The sequence below is a fragment of the Dermochelys coriacea genome, chromosome 1 (assembly GCF_009764565.3).
Source record: "Dermochelys coriacea isolate rDerCor1 chromosome 1, rDerCor1.pri.v4, whole genome shotgun sequence".
Classification (NCBI taxonomy): Eukaryota; Metazoa; Chordata; order Testudines; family Dermochelyidae; genus Dermochelys; species Dermochelys coriacea.
In genome coordinates, this window is record NC_050068.2 from 280,925,329 (window position 1) to 280,945,305 (window position 19,977).

Below are 19,977 nucleotides of genomic sequence, written 5' to 3' on the forward strand. Positions count from 1 at the left end.
ATGTCTGATTCCTCTTTGATAGATGAGCTTTTCCATGATTCTTCTTCCAATGCCACTTCAAAATTCTCTTTATAGCATGCCAGGCCACGCTCTTGGCTCTACTTGCCTGTTCATGAAAATGTTCCTATCTGGCTTCTCTGCTACTGAGGCTAAATAAATAGACATCAGCTATGGTTAGTAGGGGCTGTTGAGAGGTGGATCTAAGTCTCCTTTCCACTTCCCCTACCCTAGTCAAATACAAGAAGACATTAATCTTTGTGGTTTCCTTTAAAGCAAGGATGTGAAGAGAACATTACCAATTAAAAATACCTTCTTTCCCTTGAAGTATTCTTTTCACTACCAATGAAAACAATCCTGTCTCTAGTTTTTCTTCCAAGTTTCACATAAGAGCGCTGCCAAAGATGACTGACTGAAACAAGTCAATACCGTTTTAGTCTTGGCAAAAACTTTACTGTTGAGTGATGAGACTAGAGATTGAGCATGTTAGTTTTATAGTGTTCCGAGTCCCTCCTGGAACTCAGAGCATAGAATAGTAGAAAGAATGTCTTTTTAAAAATAAAATATTCTAGGATTTATGGGGTTAATCAAAAATATTTCTGTTCTGTTGTGTTGCAACATGCATATCCGATCCTAGAATTTTTTTAAGCCTTCTAAATGAAGAATAAACAGTGCTAAATATGGTGATAACATTAAACGAGAAAATTCCTTACAATTGTGTCAGTGTGCCTTCACACATACTGGAGCATAACAATATTTATGTTCTAGATTTGCACATTGTCAAGGGCTTTCTAAAATTATGAAATGCATGGTTGTTAAAAGAACACTTTAAACACTCTAAATGTTTTAAAATGAAATATTATATGGTACAGTGGTGGTACTTTGTTTACACATCCTGGGTACCCTGCATCACATGCTCATTTCAGTCACATGATTTCTGATTTGGAAATCTCTTGTTGGAAGACTATTCCAACTAGGTTTTGCTGCCCTTCTCTGGCAGTTGAGATTGTGTGTGGGGTGTGACCTATATCTATAGCTATCTCATTTACTCTTCCACCCAAAAACAAAATATTTGCTTTCTTCAGTGTGGTTTTTATATATAGGGCTGTTGATTAATCGCAGTTAACTCACACGATTAACTCAAAAAAATTAACCCCGATTAATCGCACTGTTAAACAATAGAATACCAACTGAAATTTATTAAATATTTTGGATTTTTCTATAATTTTCAAATATATCTATTTCAGTTACAACATAGACTACAAAATATACAGTGCTCATTTTATATTATTTTTATTACAAATATTTGCACTGTAAAAATGATAAATAAAAGATAGTATTTTTCAGTTCACCTCATACAAGTATTGTAGTGCAATCTCTTTATCGTGAAAGTGCAACTTACAAATGTAGGTTTTTTTATTACATAACTGCACTCAAAACAATGTAAAACTTTAGAGCCTACAAGTCCACTCAGTCCTACTTCTTGTTCAGCCAATCGCTAAGAGAAATAAGTTTGTTTACATTTACAGGAGGTAATGCTGCCCACTCCTTTAATTACAATGTTACCTGAAAGTGAGAACAGGCATTCGCATGGCCCTGTTGTAGCTGGCGTCGCAAGATATTTGTGACAGATGCGCTAAAGATTCATATTCCTCTTCATGCTTCAGCCATCGTTTCAGAGAACATGCTTATGACACATTGTTAAAAAAATGTGACTGAGCTCCTTAGGGGAGAGTTGTTTGTCTCCTGCTCTGTTTTACCCACATTCTGCCATATATTTCATATTATAGCAGTCTCCAATAATGACCTAGCACATGTTGTTCATTTTAAGAACACTTTCACTGCAAATTTGACGAAATGCAAAGAAGATACCAATGTGAAATTTCTAAACATAGCTACAGCACTAGACCAAAGGCTTAAGAATCTGAAGTGCCTTCCAAAATTTGAGAGGGAGGAGGTGTGGAGCATGCTTTCGGAAGTCTTAAAAGAGCAACACTTTGATGCGGAAACTACAGAACCCAAACCACCAAAAAAGAAAATGAACCTTCTGCTGGTGGTATCTGACTCATGATGATGCAAATGAACATGTTTCGGTCTACACTGCTTTGGATGGTTATCAAGCAAAACCTGTCATCGGCATGGACGTATGTCCCCTGGAATGGTGGTTGAAGCATGAAGGGACATATGAATCCTTAGTGCATGTGGCATGTAAATATCAACTGTCCTGGTTGAGGAGACGTGGCTATGGACTACTTCAGAGTTATTTAACATTGCCCCTTATTCAAAGTTGGAGAGAGACTGTAGTGAAGCACCTTCCACCCCAGAAGTCTTTACAGTAGCCAGGGACCTAATGACACTCCCGGTTTCACCAACCCCGATGGGAAAACCACCAGCTCCAAGTGTGTTGAGCAAAGGGGAGTATGTGGCTCCAAGCTCATACCTGGCACCGGGCCCTTTGGTACCTACCAGGGGCAAACTGGCCCTCCTATCTTCAGTGAGGACTTCCCTGATCAGGCACCAATCCCTAGATCCTCAGCACCAACCAGTGGAAGCGATGGGTACCGCTCCCCCATTGTCTCCTCAGGAAAACTCTTCCTCAGGTAGAACCCTGAACACAGCCAAAAAGCCACCACCATTTCTCATCCTAAATTCTACCAGATCTCAGTGTGGGGGCCCCCACCGACACCTGGCCTGGAGGACAGTGGCTGATGCAGATCGAGTGGCTGTTTTGGAATCCTTGGCGTTTTTCCCTGGTACTGTGACCGACATCCCGCCATTCCTATTCGGTTGTGTCCAAGAGGAGGGCTCCTCCACTGCACCATCCAGCACGTGACCCAAACTCCAGTACTGACACGTGGGACTAAAGTTGGGACTGAAGAAGAGAGTGGCCTCCACCAGTACAGGCTTATTCCTCCTCCTCCTCCTCAGAAAAAGCGTTCTTGGGACTGAGTGGCTCAGTGCCACAGGATGACTTTAGAGATCACCAGCAGCTATTAAAAAGGGTGGCTTCTAACCTGCAGCTATAGGTAGAGGTTCTTAAGGAGTCCTCTCATAGCTTCATTGACATTTTGACCCCATTAAAGCTAACCCTACATCTCAACGAGGCCATTATGGATCCTGTCAGGTCCCTATGGCAAACTCCATTTTCTCTTCCTCCCACCTCAAAGAGGGCAGATAAAAATACTATGTGCCTGCCAAGGGATATAAACTTGTTCTCCCACCCTCCTCCTGGATCCCTTGTGGTCACAGCAGACAATGAGAGGGACAGGCAAGATCAGTTAGGCACCATCGCCAGGCACAAGGACTTAAAGACACGAGACCTGTTCAGTAGGAAGATTACTTCGATGGGTAAGTTACATCTTCGTATTTCCAACCAATAAACCTTACTTAGGATGTACGATTACAACATTTGGGATGCCATGGCAAAGTTTAAGGACATGGTGCCACAGGACTCCAGGAAAACTCCCAAGAGTTTTCCGGCCTGATGGAAGAAGGGGAGACCATAGCCAGAGCCTCTCTCCAAGCGGCCCTGGACGCAGCTGACACTGCAGCCAGAACAGTGGGCTTCGGCAGTGATCATGAAGTGATGCTCCTGGCTTCAATCCTGAGGTCCGGACTGCCACCTGAGGTCCAGTAATCCATCTAGGATCTTCCTTTTGAGGGTACCTCCTGCTTCTTGGAGCAGATGGACTCAAATCTCCCTGGTCTGAAGGACTCCAGGACTACCCTCAGATCCCTGGGCCTCTAGTCCTCAGCACTTTTGAGGAAGCAGTTCAAGCCTTAACTGTTGACCCGCTTCTTGGCTCCAGTACCTTGCCAGGACCTGATTAAAAAATGGAGCTGCGATTATAAGCGCAGACAACTGCCCCCCTCCATTTCAACCTCACTACCTGGGTTTTTTTATTCATAGATTCATAGATAATAAGGTCAGAAGGGACCATTCTGATCATCTAGTCCGACCTCCTGCACAGCGCAGGCCACAGAATCTCACCCACCCACTCCTACGAAAAACCTCACCCATGTCTGAGCTATTGAAGTCCTTAAATCATGGCTTAAAGACTTCAAGGAGCAGAGAAGCCTCCCTCAAGTCAACCATGCCCCATGCTACAGAGGAAGGCGAAAAACCTCCAGGGCCTCTCCAATCTGCCCTGGAGGAAAATTCCTTCCCGACCCCAAATATGGCAATCAGCTAAACCCTGAGCATATGGGCAAGATTCACCAGCCAGATACCCAGGAAAGAATTTTCTATAGTAACTCAGATCCCATCCATCTAATATCCCATCTCAGGGGATTTGGCCTATTTACCCTGAATATTTAAAGATCCATTACTTACCAAAATCCCATTATCCCATCATACCATCTCCTCCATAAACTTATCAAGTAGAATCTTAAAACCAGATAGATCTTTTGCCCCCACTATTTCCCTTGGAAGGTTATTCCTAAACTTCACTCCTCTGATGGTTAAAAACCTTCGTCTGATTTCAAGTCTAAACTTCCTGGTGGCCAGTTTATACCCATTTGTTCTTGTGTCCACATTGGTGCTGAGCTGAAATAATTCCTCTCCCTTTCCTGTATTTATCCCTCTGATAGATTTATAGAGAGCAATCATATTTCCCCTCAACCTTCTTTTAGTTAGGCTAAACAAGCCAAGCTCCTTAAGTCTCCTTTCATAAGACAAGTTTTCCATTCCTCGGATCATCCTAGTAGCCCTTCTCTGTACCTGCTCCAGTTTGAATTCATCCTTTTTAAACATGGGAGACCAGAACTGCACACAGTATTCTAGGTGAGGTCTCACCAGTGCCTTGTATAACGGTACTAAAACCTCCTTATCCCTACTGGAAATGCCTCTCCTGATGCATCCCAAAACCTCATTAGCTTTTTTCACAGCCATATCACATTGGCAGCTCATAGTCATCCTATGATCAACCAATACTCCAAGGTCCTTCTCCTCTTCCGTTACTTCTAATTGATGCGTCCCCAACTTATAGCTAAAATTCTTGTTATTAATCCCTAAATGCATAACCTTACACTTCTCACTATTAAATTTCATCCTATTACTATTACTCCAGTTTACAAGGTCATCCAGATCCTCCTGTATAATATCCCGATCCTTCTCCGAATTGGCAATACCTCCCAGTTTTGTATCATCTGCAAACTTTATTAGCACACTCCCACTTTTTGTGCCAAGGTCAGTAATAAAAAGATTAAATAAGATTGGTCCCAAAACCGATCCCTGAGGAACTCCACTGGTAACCTCCCTCCAACCTGACAGTTCGCCTTTCAGTAGGACCCGTTGCAGTCTCCCCTTTAGCCAATTCCTTATCCATCTTTTGATGTTCATATTGATCTCCATCTTCTCCAATTTAACTAATAATTCCCCATGGTATCAAATGCCTTACTGAAATCTAGGTAAATTAGATCCACTGCATTTCCTTTATCTAAAAAATCTGTTACTTTTTCAAAAAAGGAGATTAGGTTGGTTTGGCACGATCTACCTTTTGTAAAACCATGTTGTATTTTGTCCCATTTACCATTGACTTCAATGTCCTTAACTAATTTCTCCTTCAAAATTTTTTCCAGGACCTTGCATACTACAGATGTCAAACTAGCTGGCCTGTAGTTACCTGGATCACTTTTTTTTCCTTTCTTAAAAATAGGAACTATATTAGCAATTCTCCAATCATTCGGTACTACTCCTGAGTTTACAGATTCATTAAAAATTCTTGCTAATGGGCTTGCAATTTCAGGTGCCAATTCCTTTAATATTCTTGGATGAAGATTATCTGGGCCCCCCGATTTAGTCCCATTAAGCTGTTTCAGTTTCGCTTCTACCTCTGATATGGTAATATCTACCTCTATATCCTCCTTCCTATTTGTCAGGCTACCATTATCCCCAAGATCCTCTTTAGCCTTATTAAAGACTGAGGCAAAGTATTTGTTTAGATATTGGGCCATGCCTAGATTATCTTTAACCTCCACTCCATCCTCAGTGTTAAGCGGCCCCACTTCTTCCTTCTTAGTTTTCTTCTTATTTATATGACTATAGAACCTTTTACTATTGGTTTTAATTCCCTTTGCAAGGTCCAACTCTACTCGACTTTTAGCCTGTCTCACTTTATCCCTACATGTTCTGACCTCAATTGGGTAGCTTTCCTAGCTGATATCTCCCATCCTCCACTCCCTGTATGCTTTCTGCTTCTTCTTAATCACCTCTCTAAGATGCTTGCTCATCCAGCTTGGTCTACAACTCCTTCCTACGAATTTTTTCCCTTTTCTTGGGATACAGGCTTCCGATAGCTTCTGCAGTTTTGATTTAAAGTAATCCCAGGCCTCCTCTACCTTTAGATCCAGAAGTTCTTCAGTCCAATCCACTTCCCTAACTAATTTCCTTAATTTTTGAAAGTCAGCCCTTTTGAAATCAAAAACCCTAGTTGCAGATTTATTTTTGTTAATCCTTCCATTTAGTTTGAACTGAATTAGCTCATGATCACTTGAGCCAAGATTGTCCCCTACAACCATTTCTTCTATGAGGTCCTCGCTACTCACCAAAATTAAATCTAAAATGGCATCCCCTCTAGTCGGTTCAGCAACTACTTGATGAAGGAATCCATCAGCTATCGCATCTAGGAAAATCTGAGCCCTATTATTATTACTAGCACTGGTCCTCCAGTCTATATCTGGGTTGCACAGAGATACCCAGGAGGCCCCAAACAGAACTCTTGAAGGGACACCGAATGGCATTATATCAGTTCACACACCGGATCCTGCCCCCCCCTTTTGTTTTCAGACAGTCTTTCCTACTTCAGCATGGCATTGTTCCTTGGCACCCAGAGGTCCAAGGTGATGAGTACAGTGGAGGAAGGTTACACCCTTCAGTTTTCTCCCACCCACCCCCCATCCCTATCCCTCTTCAGGAACCCTTCTCTCGAGCGACTTCTAATTCAGGAGGTGCAAGCCCTCCTTTGGGTAAGAGCTGTGGAGTAGGTGCCTCAGAACTTGAGCAGGAAGAGGCTTTTCTCCCATTATTTCTTAATCCTGAAAGCAAAAGAGGGTCTCTGACCCATCCTAGCCCGGCATCACTTCAAAAGTTATCTCAAGAAACTGAGGTTCCATATAGTCTCCCTGGCCTCCATTATTCCCTCCCTGGATCCAGGGGACTGGTACTCTGCCCTTGACTTGAAAGACACCTGTTTCTACAGCTCCATTTTCTGAGATCACAGAATGTTCCTCAGATTTATCATAAACCAGACCCATTACCCAAAGCCATCCTTCCCTTTATTCTGTCAGCAGCCCCTTGGGTTTTCATGAAATGCACGGCAGTGGTAGTGGCTGTCCTTAGAAGTTGAAGCATTCAAGTCTACCTGTACCTCAATGACTGGCTTATCAAGGGCTTCTCAGAGACTGAAGTGAAAACCAGCATCAACCTGGTCGAAGCCACTTTCCATGCCCTGCACCTGTTGATAAATGAACAAAAGTCTACTCTTGTCCCTGTCCTGAGAATAGAGTTTATTGGGGCCGTGTTCAGTTCCAACTCCCGGAGGCTCGGTTCCAGACAATGTCAGGTCTGATATCCGAGGTCAAGGCCCAGCTGGTCACGACAGCACATTTTTTGCATCAAACTTTTGGGTCACATAGCCTCATGCACTTAGATGGTACAGCACGCAAGTCTATGCCTCTGACACCAGCCAAGTCTGAAGGGGCCTATGTATTCACTGAACCATCACCACTTGGGCTCATTGATTACAGTTTCCACCCCAGTCCTCTCCTCCCTTGACTGGTGGGAGGATCCCCAATCAATGGCTGTGGGCATTCTTTGTCAACCCTCCAGCTTTTAGTATCCCTAATTTCAGATGCAGGTGATCTAGGCTGGGGGGCTCAGCTAGAACTTCTCAGGTGGTCCTGGGAAGAACTCTCTCTGCACATAAACATCAGATTGCTCAGAGCGATTGGCTTAGCTTGCCAAGTGTTCCTACTTAAGATCATGAGCAAAGTTGTAAGAGTGCTCACGGACAACACAGCAGCCATGTTTTACATTAACCGGCAAAGAGGCACATGCTCTTCTACCCTGTGACAGGAGGCCGTTCGCCTGTAGGACTTGTGTGTGAAACACTCCAGCTTCTGGGAGCCTGGAATGCTCTGGCAGATCACCTCAGCAAGTCCTTCTGGTCTCACCACGAGTAGTCCCTTCTCCTAGAGGTGACCAGATCCATCTTCCAGAGGTGGAGGTCTCCCCATGTCGACATGTTCACAACCAGGCAGAACAGGAAATGTCAGCAGTTTTGCTCATTGCGTGGTCACAGCCCAGGTTCTCTGATGCCTTTCTAATTCCATGGACAGAGCTCCTGTTCTGTGATTTTTTTCCTCCTGTTCCTCTGGTACACAAGGTCCCCCTGAAAGTCAAGTGAGACAGAGCATGGGTCATTCTTACAGCCCCTGCATGGCTGCAACAGTGATTTGGCATACGGCTGGACTTCTCCGCTTGTGATACTGCTTCTGCCCCACCCAGACCTCATCTCACAGGATCATGACCATTTACTCCACCCGAACCTCCACCTGACCATGTGGAAGCCATGGTGGAAGCCATGGTTGAACCCAGCAGAACAGACCTGTTCAGAACAAGTCCACCAGGTCTTGCTAGGTAGTACGGAGTTCTCTACTAGAGCACCTTAGCCAAGTGGAAGTGTTTCTCAGGTGATCTTCCCAATGAGGTCTCTCTCCGACTCGATCATCTCTCCAGTCTATGCTGGAATACCTGCTCCACCTGAAACAGGGACTGGCTTTTTCATCAGGCAAAGTGCATCTAGTAGCAACCTCAGTCTCCCACCCTCTGGTGGATGGTAAATCGGTCTTGTCTCATGAAATGTCCATCCATCCACTTCCTCAAGAGATTAGAGAGACTTCATCCTCAAATTCACAAATGGATTCAACCATGGGACCTAAAGTGCTCATCCTGTCAAGACTTACGGGTCCTCCCTTTGAACTGCTGGCATTGTTCCCTCTGTCATATCTTTCCTGGAAGATCGCTTTCCCGGTAGTGACTACCTCAGCCAGAAGGGTCTCAGCGATTAGGACCTTATGTCTAAGCCCCAGTATATGGTGTTCCTTAAGGGCGAGGTTTAACTGCACCCAGATCCAGCATTCCTTTCAAAGGTGGTCTCGCAGTTTCATAGTAATCAGGCTATTTTCCTGCCAGTTTTCTTCCTGAAACTGCAGAGGAGCACCATCTCCACTCACTGAATGTTAGATGTGGCCTGGCCCTGTATATTGATAGGACCAAGCCATTCCGTAAAACAATGCAACAGTAGAAGATAATATTAAAAGTCTACTGGTTTCAGCTCAGAAAATTTCATCCTGGATCACATGTTGGGAGCAGGCGGGCATCCCACCTCCTGCCATTGTGACCGCCCAATCAACAAAAGCTCAGGCTTCATCAGCAATTCTGGCTCAGGTCCCGATCCAAAGCATCTACAGAGCAGCGACCTGGTTGTCAGTTCAGACCTCCTCTTTCCACGACGCCATCGCCCAGTGGGCCAGAGATGATGCCAAGTTTGGAAGAGCAGCGTTGCAATCTGCATGTCCATGAACTCCAAACCCACTGCCTCGGGTACCGTTTGTGAGTCACCTAACATGGAATGGACATAAGTAAGCACCTTGAAGAAAAAATGGTTACTAACTTTCCGTAACTGTTCTTTGAGGTGTATTGCTCAGGTCCATTCCACAACCTACCCTCCTGCCCCTCTGTTGGAGTTAGCCGCAAGTAGAAACTGAGAGGGCGTGGGGCCAACTCGGCCTCTTATACTGATATATGAGCACATGGCACCAGTGGGCACTAGAGCTGGCCCAGTGAACAGTGAAGGAAATATCTTTGGTGCATGTGACGCATGCACACCTAACATGGAATGGTTCTGAGTTGAGCTAAGATTTTGTCATGGATATTTTTAGTAAAAGTCATGGACAGGTCACGGGAAATAAAGAAAAATTCATGGAAGCCCTTGACCTCTCTGTGACTTTTACTAAAAATATCCATGACAAAATGGGGAGCTCAGCTGCGGCGTCCGCAGCTCCTACCTGCTGTGGGTTGAAGTCACTGAAAGTCACGGATTCTGTGACCTCCATGGAAAAAAATCGTAGCCTTAGATATGAGCATCACATCTCAAAGGACAACAGTTATGGAAAGGTTAGTAACTGTTTTCAGTCTTCTGTCCCAGATATTGCCACCTACTTCATTCATTTTAACTGAGATTGTTTTCAGGCAAAGAAGCTTGTGATCTTAGTTTATAAGGGAGAGTTTTCCAGAGGAAAACAGAAGATGAAAAACCTTTCTGCCAGAGCATGAATGGTACCTATTTTGAATGGCTCTGTCCATCTCTCTCTCTGTGACCTCTTCTGAGAGTAATGACTAATAAGAAATTGGATTCTATCAAGATAAATTTCCTCTAGTGACCTCAACAGATTCTTCTTTCTTTGCAACAAACAGATATAAGGAAATATCTGGTTCTGGGCCCTAGATACAGACAGCACTTTCTGAGTCATGAACCCTTGAAGGAATTAACCTGAGTTCCTAGAAACTCAGGGACTTTGGAGCTACAGCTGTGCAGTTTTATATAGATCAGTGAGGGGCAGATTGAATTGGGGGTGTTGGGAAACAGGTACTGCTGTCCTGCCTTAGACAAGAAAAGAAAATCCAGTTAGAGACAGAAAAACCCAGAAATTGCAGGTCTGACTGAGCAACTGATTTTGTTTCTCAGAGAAGACAAAATTACAGGTAAGAAAATTAAATTGTATCCATGTTGTCTTGAAGTAGTGGTCATTTACAGTATGAATAAGTCAATTTTACATGAATGTATTTCCACTAGGAGGGAAATATAAGGGACATGGGAAATATTTGCTAAAACTTATTTTTTGCACTAGGCATATTAATAAAGTTTAATCTTTACTTCACAGTGCAACTAATGCACCTGAAGATGATGTTCCAAATCGATATTCCCGAACAGACAGGACAGGATATAGCAGATACAGCAGGGATGCAAATTCTTCTGGGAATTCTGTACCAAGCAGTCCTTTGGAAAAGAGGATTGAAGAACTTGAAAGGGTAAATACAAATTTAACTTATGCCCAATGTTAGTTTCAAAATAAAATATCTTATAAATTCCATGGGGAGATGCTAGTATCATGCCAACTCAGTGTGGCACTCTGTCCCTCTCTAGTGGTGAGTAGGCCAGGTAGAGATTGATGAACCTGTTACAGTCTTGGCTAAGAGACGTGTCTTTTAGCTCAGGCAGTAGAGGTTCCTGCAATAAGCTCAAGAGGTCCCAGGTTTGATCACTGATGACAACTGGGGTGGTCAGTGTTACAAAAATATTAGGCAATGGTCCTAAATTTTTAATAAAAAGTAGTAGTAATTTCTTGTGAATACCAATATGCATACAGAATCAGATTGTCTGAGAAGAATGTGAAATTTATATCATTACAAATGCTAAATTGCCATTTGCTCAACCAGGGAATAAAACCAAGGCTAAAGGTGATTTGATCAGAGAACCAGCCATGTCCTGTTCTCTTCTCAGGCACTCAAACGTAACCTAAACCCTGATCCCTTACAGATGTTTTCTTGAGCCATTGATCTGTAATATTTCTGATGTTCTGTGCTCCCTCTGAAGTATCCTTGTAATATAACCTACCAAATACTCTTGAATCCTTGTAGATGAAAGTTGCTAAAATATATATTATTTGGGGGAGATCTTCCTTCTGAAAAGAATGGGAGTAAAACACCAGGAAGCCTTTATATATATATTTTAGGAATTACGGAATCCTTGAGTTAGCTGAAATTGCCTTGTAATCTCTCCCTTCCAAAACTGGCTTCCTCCCAAACCAGTCAAACTACCAAAAAGATGGCAAGAGAGGGGGGAGGAGTTGGAATAGCTTCTTCAGTAACTGAAGCCTTATGTATGTATGACACATGTTTCATACACCTTTGTATCCAAGCCTGTGGGTCTTCAGGCTCTTATAGGTCAAGGAGACCAAGTAGATCTTAGTCATACATCAGAGCAAAATTCTGCCTCTGAAAAGCCCACCAACGTGATTACTTTAGGAGTTGATACTTTTAATATCCAATTTGGGCCCTGTTTCAGAACTCACTAAAAGATCAGGGCTTAAATTAGAAATTAATCAGTTAAAAGGTCAGCTTTGGAGGTGATCATGTGGGTGGGGGGAAATTCTTCAGGGGCAGAATTTTGCCCTAGACCTGTGACTAACTGGTCTGCTTGGCCTCCTTGAGCTAAAAGGGCCTGAAGAGACATTGCAGGATTTGTGGGCCTCGCTATCTGAAGAAAGGAAAATTTTGCTTCTTACCTGAAATTTCCTAATTGCAATATACTAAAACTGTCCTTTTTCAAATTTAATTTTTAGGAGTGCTGGAAGAACATTAAATATGAAACTATTAATTTGTGGGGGGGTTTTTTTCAGGAACTAGCCAAGGAGAGGCAAGAAAATGTAAGATTATTGAGGATGACACAGGACAAAGAGGAACAGATTGGGAAATTGAAGGAAGAAATTGATTTATTAAACAGAGTAAGTACATGTATTACACAAGGGTGAGAAAAGCTGCCAAATTCTTCCATCTCGTCTCTTCTTTCCCACCCTCCCTAAATTTTCCAGGACAAGGGTATTAGGCATTTATTTTGTGTTTAACTTTTCAGCTAAGATTTAATAGACTTCTTTCCTGAAGTGGCCTCTGCCATTTTCAGTAATGTGCCAGGGTTGCAACTGGACCAGAGGAAACGTTTAGAAGCAATGCCCACTAGAGTGCCTGCATGTTCCCCCTTGCTGCTCTGAAGGTTCAGAGAGGCTATGAACATAGGGAGGGCTGGGCTTAACCATTTTAGTTCCTTCCAATCACAATAATGAGGCTCCTCATCTCCTCTGCTGACACTTTGACCCAGTTCTCTGGAAACCTGGTTTCCCAATACTTTTCTTAGACAAATTTATTGTAGTTTAAATAAAATTTTAGTTCTAGTGAGTATCAGTAACTTAGATAGTTCTTAGGAATATTTTTTAGGGATCTTTTGCATCCTATTTCACATTCCCATTACATGGCCATTACAGATTCATAGCTCCCATTTCAGTTCAGGTCCCAGGCCATAAATGGCCCTCAAACCTGGCATTAGATCTGGTTGAGGGAGAATTGCAACTGGAACTTGGCTCTCGCTCTTTGACCCTTGCACACAAGGGACAGAAGCATAAAACAGATACACAGGGATGGCTTCTTTTCCTGAGAGAGACATTTCATCATGGTTCCAGGGCAAAAGTTATGACTCCAGGTATGGGAGTGAAAATTTCTCCAGTTTGTTTCCAGTCCCTTTCAGACTCTCTTTTTTGAAAAACCATAAAACCAACAAATCATCCCCAATGAGGTTGCCATTACTAAGTAAGCCACTTATAACTTTTCAGGGACCTTCTCAACCTGTCACCATCTGGCAGGAAAGGACAACATGCTTGCTGGCCACATGAGCAGGAATCAGCAAGACTAGCATAAATAGTCACTGAAGGATTCAGTGAGGTGTGATGCTCAGTGATGCAGTCTCTTTTGAACCCAGGGAAGAATGTTCTCTTTCCCATCTCTTCATCAAGACAGTCTTTATCTTAGACATGACATCAGCTGTGAGTTTCTGAACTGCAAGTGCTCATTGCTGACTCCACCCTTTATGGGCTTCCATGAGGACAAACTAGTTCTTAAGGAGGCAGCTAAATTTATGCACAAGATGGTAATTGGTTTTCATCTTAACCAAACCTTGATTCTGATAGTATTTCTTCCAAAACCACACTCGTATCCTGAGGAGGTGAGGTTGCAGATGGTAGCCTTTCATATATGTAGATCAAAAGAGTATAGAAGGTTGCTGAGGTTACATTTGTGTTTTCTGGTAAAAGGCCAATACAACCTAATGCCTGACCAAGTGGATCAGGCTGTGTATTGGGGAAAGCTAATGTCCCTGTGCCAGAGGGACTGAGAGGTTGCCTAAGCTCTAGATGAATGGGCTCTATGGCTTATCTGAGACATAACATAATAGTTGAGTTCTTTAGAACTGCTTCTTAGAGCTCAATCTGCCCATTCACAGAACATGATGCAGTGGACCTGGCATTAGGTTCAGAATCCCAATTTTGGAGATCAGTACTACAATTACTCTTTAGCTAGTCAGCCTCGTCCCACTCTTGTGAAAAGAGTATGCACTGTTTCCACATTCCCATGAATGGGAGCTTAGCAGAGGCCACAGAAGTACTGAAGGTTTCTTACAAGCAGCTAGAGTTCTTCTAATAGTGCCTCTGGACATTCAAGCTATTCCTCCACCTTCCCCCTTTTCCGTAGAGTGCTGTTGCTATTTACTAGGTGGTTGATTTGTGGTGAAAAGAATTGAAGCTGTTACGATGCCCCCTTTTATAGTCTCGCTCCCCAAACACTCAGAGCTGCCAGTGGGCATGGACTCATACTCCAGCTTCTAGGTATCACTTCTAGAGGTTTCCACTGGTCCTGCTGCACCAGTCCCCCATTAGCGTGGGTATACAAAGGCTCTTCAAGGGCTCTAGTCAGTGGTAAGTAAATCTTCACTTTTGTAACTTTTTTTTTAACTAATCTAGAAAACTTCTTAAGTTGTGTCCCTTCTAAGTCAATTAGGTTAAATAACTTTTTACTTGAAATATTTTTACTAAAATCAGTCAGCAGATTACAGAGAAGGTTCTAGAACAGGAGGTCCCTTTGCATTGAGAACCCCACAAAAACCTTGTGCCATAAATGGAGTGGTCTCAATTCAATTGCTGAGCTATTTGATGAACTTCTGCTACCTTTTAAAAGAAAGGGAGAATGGGTACATAAAGTTCCCAGCTGTCTGAAAGGAAAGGCATCTGAAGACATTAAAATGTTTGTTGACTTAGTTCAACTTTGAAGTAGTTTAGAGTTGATCATCTGTGACCTCACTGAGTAATCACTGTAGTTAAATGTGTGTTTGGAGAGAATATATTAAGAGAACATTTGCACTCTGATTAAAGTATCAGTTGTTTAGTCATCGGTCATTCTGGTATGTGAAGCCTACACTTCTCTGCCATTGTTGTTGTTTTATAATTAAATTACAAACAATATTAAATTAATAATGTAATTTTAAATCTAAAGTGGTAAAAGTCACTTACATGTATGCATTATTATTATTATTTTATTTTTATTTCTTTAGATATTTAAACTACTGTCAGTTGTTGTTACTGGATTGTATTCAAGTAGCCCATACTTACAGTAATCTTTGGAATGTTATTTCTGTAGCATAAACATTCCACAAAGTCTTTTATATTTGATCTAATTTTTGAGTAACTCTGAAATATTTTTGTCTAAAGGCTTTTAAACAGTTTCAATGTAATTCAGTCATCTATCATTTAGTTATAGTACATAATTGGCTGAGTTAGCAGCAAAAAAAGCATAAAATTATGATTACAGAAAGCTGCACTTCAACCATTTTATTGAAAAGGTGCCGTTTCATTATTCCTTACAATTGTTTAACAGTACATCTGTTGCTGACATGGACTTAGCAATAGGAAAAGAAAAGCCTACAGTGGTTAGTTAAAATAAGGTGCTGTGTGTTCATGCACTGTTTTTACTTCTAAATACAAATTACCATATTTATATATCACGATTAAATGTTTGGTTCATCTGTGTCTTCAGAACAATTAAATATCTGTTCCAGAAAGCCAGCTGTATTTTGATCTCTAAAATGTTTGTATTTTTGTTGGGCACATAAGGCATTCTGTTGCTAATCTCTGTATTGCATGCTACATAGGACAAAAGAGTAACTGCAAAGGTACTGCAGTGTGGCTTTGAGCACTGATTGCCGAACCATGTTTTGGTTGGCAGGCTGGAGCTTTTTACTGGTGGCACACCTAAGCACCTACTCCCAAAGGTGCACTTCTGGGATGGACCCCACCAAAAGAAACGGGCAAATTCATATCATTTTGTAAAGTGTGTGTTTCAAAATTAAAGGAATGGGGGAACGGATAATCTTTCACCCCCTTTTTCCCCTCCCCCTTCCATCTGACATAACTATTGTGGGGATTTTACATGCTTTCATTGCAAAGGAAGCTGAACCCTCTAATCCCCATCTCTGGTTTTCCTTCTCCAAACTTCCACCATCCACCTCTTTATCTCTCACCAAAGTTACTTTTCTGCCTTTTCCCCTTCTCCTTCCACTTCTCTTCCCTTCTACAGTAACATTGAATTGAAAAGCAGTTTAGGCACTGCCAACCACAGCAGCTGTGCTGCTTTTAAGTTAAACTTCACTGTGGGAGAAGAAGTGAAGAAGCAAGGGAGGAATAAGGCAAGCTGGAGAGGGAGATTGGTGGGGGGAATGGCAGGCAGAATGTTGGAGGAAGAGGGAAGGAAGGATGGAAGCAGAGAAATGGGTGTCTGTTTTAAACTGCCCCTTTCTCTATGAACCCTGCTGTTCTCTGGTCCCCTTAAACTCATCTTCTATTGAAAAAAATAAATTGGACTGCTAATTTATGGCCTTTTCAAGCCATCTAGCTTTAATCAGAATTCTGATGAGGGCAAGATATGGCTTTTCAACTTTTTTTTTTTTTCAAAATAGCACACTTTCAGTTATTTTCTAACAGATACTTTTCATAAGCCTCTAACAAACCTATATTTAAAAAAATACGGAAAATTTAATGTGCTGTCCTATGCTAATAAACTGTGTGTGTGTGTGTGTATCAGTAAGCTACTAGTGCACTGTGGTGCACGAAAGCCCCTATGGTTTGCAAATATGAAGTAACATGGGCCCATGCCAAGTGGCTTCTTACTATTAATCTCCTGCCATACTCTGTTTTTGATTATATATTTCTTTTGAAAAGATGCTTGTCACATGGGAATGTGAAATGAATGTTTTGTCATGAGTAACATTGGAAAAATATGAATTTTTAGCAATTTTTGCTTTGCTTCATTAGCCCTTTTATATATACATGCTGTGAAACTAACTCTTCCTCTGTCTTTACCCTATAATCTCTTGGTTTTAAGTACTGATCTCTTAAATTCCAGGACTTTTAAATTGCTAGTTTAAGAATCCATTTTTGCATCCTGAAAAATATTTTTTTTTTTCTTCCAAAGGACCTAGATGATATAGAGGATGAAAATGAGCAATTAAAGCAGGAAAATAAGACCCTCTTGAAAGTTGTTGGACAGCTGACAAGGTAGAAGATTCAAACCTCAGTGAGGGGAGAGAGAGAGAGATTTAAAAACTACTGATTGATTGTTAAAGTCAATACTACAGTAATACTTCCTTTGTTGCAGTATGTTAAAATAACCAAGTCTTTATATTTATTATTAGGAAACCAGATGGATGTTCATTTTCATAATACATTTTTTCATTCAGTAAAATGGAATCAACTTTTGTGGGTATTTTTAATCTTACCTTTCACATTAAGAATAATTAACAATTATGCCATCTTTCAAAAACATTAAATTCACGATTGTTGTACTGCGATTTGTCTTCTGACTACATATAACCTGGTTATAGTAGTTTAAAAATCAGAGCACCAGGATCACTTTTGGTCTATGTTGGTTGTATATTTTTTTCTTGAATGAAAGGAAGCAATAAAAATAAGCTTTGTTTACACAGATCCAAAATATATATTTTGGGAGATATTTTCATTTTGTTTCAACCGCTGTTAAGTGTAGGTGCCTTATTGATGTGTAACAGTTTGCAGATTGATTACTTGTTCTAAAATACAAATCGTGTAGTTGTGAGTTTTTTACTATATTTGAAAGACTGACCATGTTTGAGTAGCGATTTTCTTCTGTATAGCAGTTGTCTTGGGGAAAAATGTGTTTTTTATTAAAAAAAAAAAATGCAATAAACCAACTGTAAGTTACCAACATTAAATTTTTTTGTAACATGTCTAAGTTGTGCACTATAGTATATCATGCTTGTGCTTTAGCAGTGAAATGCAAATTTACTGTCTTACAGTAAGTTTGTTTTGTGTATTGAGAATATAAACAAAGCCTGGAGCTTTCATTTTGCAAAAGTATTAAAACATAATTATATTTAAATCTACCTATTTTAAATATTTAGTGCTCACAATAAATGTGAGGTTTTAAGGGTTTTTAAAGCTGTGATAAAGCTTGTTAGTTATAATGTATGAAAGGGAAGTTTCATAAATGATTTAGGTTTTTGAAAAACATGAAGTATGCAACATACAATAAAAACATTCAATCTTGATTGCCACTAATGTGTGTGAAAATTAAAGCTTGCATATGCAGTTAATTTTAGCCACTTGGGACAATATGCTAGCATTGTTTTTTAGTGCAAGATGACACTTCCATGATATATAAACCACTGTCTTCGGTCACAAATAATTCTGGCCTAAAAATTCTTGCTAGACTGAAACTTATGCTTGGACTCATCCTGGTAGGGCATAACTCATCCCTGATTTTAACTAATATGTAAGTCGTTTGAGTTACAAAATCAGATATAAAACCTTCCTGAAGTTCCAAGCATTCTTCCTCTCATAACTTGAATGTACCGAAGTACAAAGTTTGAAACATCTACAGTTTTTGTTGCCTTAAAATATAAAGATTAATACATAATGATGGCCATCTACAAAGATTTGCCCATAGCTTCCGTTTTGAGTTAAACATTCTTTGCATTTAATGAAACTAAGGAATTCTTACATTTTTAAATCCAGAAATTATCACTGCATGTTAGATGCTTTGGTTTTGTTCTGAATATTGAACAGGTTACTTTGCTTTGTTTATTTTATATTCCAGTGAGAGAGAAGCGGTTGAGAGCTTAAGTATTACACAGTACATTTTACCTTCTAATGTGCTTGGAAGTTGTGCTCACAGTAGGAGTGAGCCTACACAGTCTGTCTTGGAGCTTAAATCCTTAATGCAGGATTTAATTGGCACAAGGGTGAAGATCACGAGTGAGCACTAATCTATATCTTGATCCAGCAATAATAAGCCCTTAATTTGATCACTTTTACAAAATTGGAAATATAAACATGTAGGGGGGGGAAAACAACTTGATACGATATAATCACACGTGTGAGTGGGTTTAATGGATCTGAAACCTAACATTGAAACTTTCTGTGAAATAGCATCTATTTCCCTCTCCCTTTAATCTGTAGGCAAAACTTAAGGACTTGTAGAGTGTGCTTCCAAATATATATTTGACGTAATACCAAGAGAATTTAGATGCTTAACGTCATACTCTGAACATAAAGATATAAACAAAGTTATGGATATTTCTAAATTATATTTCACATAAAATCACAGAAAAATGTAGGGCTAGAAGTGATCTCAGGAGGTCATGTCATCCAGTCCCCTGTGCTGTAACAAGACCAAGTATCGTTAGACCATTCCTGACAAGTGTGTGTCTCACATGTCCTTAAAACCTCCAATGACAGATTCCACAACCTCCCAGGGAAGCCTATTCCAGTGCTTAACTCTCTTTATAGTTAGAAAGTTTTTCCTTATATCTAACCTAAATTTCTCTTGCTGCATTTTAAGGCCATTACTACTTGTTCTACTTTCAGTTGGTCACAGTACAGTTGATAACCATTGTCGTTATAACATCCGTAACATATTTGAAGACTGTCATCGGATCACCCCTCAGGCTTCCTTTCTCAAAACTAAATATGCCCCTTTCCTCAAAGGTCAGGTTTTCTAAACCTTTTATCATTTTTGTTGCTGTCCTCTAGACCCTTTCCAGTTTGTCCACTTGTCCTTCTTAAAGTGTGCTGCCCAGAAGTGGACACAATAGTCCAGCAGAGGCCTCACCATGTGAGTAGAGTGGGACAATTACCTTCTGTGTCTTAAATACAACACTCTTGTTAATGCACCACAGAGTATTAGCCTTTTTCAAAACTGCATCACATTATTGACTTAGTCAATGTGTGATCCACTATAACCCCCAGATCTTTTTCAAAAGTACCTAGCCAGTTATTCCCCATTTT

At 40.9% G+C, this 19,977-nt stretch overlaps 1 protein-coding gene across 3 annotated transcripts in view; it reads left to right on the forward strand.

Moving 5' to 3' along the window:
• The window catches only part of PAWR (pro-apoptotic WT1 regulator), a 163,644-nt gene that overhangs the window by 129,192 nt on the left and 14,475 nt on the right, over window positions 1-19,977 (forward strand). For 2 of the 3 annotated variants that reach the window (XM_043492907.1, XM_038415717.2), the window contains 3 exons: window positions 10,942-11,089; window positions 12,460-12,564; window positions 17,129-19,031. In XM_043492907.1, coding sequence (XP_043348842.1) covers window positions 10,942-11,089; window positions 12,460-12,564; window positions 17,129-17,215 — 340 coding nt within the window. In that variant the 3' untranslated portion in view covers window positions 17,216-19,031. Of the gene's footprint in view, window positions 1-10,941; window positions 11,090-12,459; window positions 12,565-17,128; window positions 19,032-19,977 lie in introns of those variants that run through there. The other variant, XM_043492915.1, reaches the window with a different exon arrangement.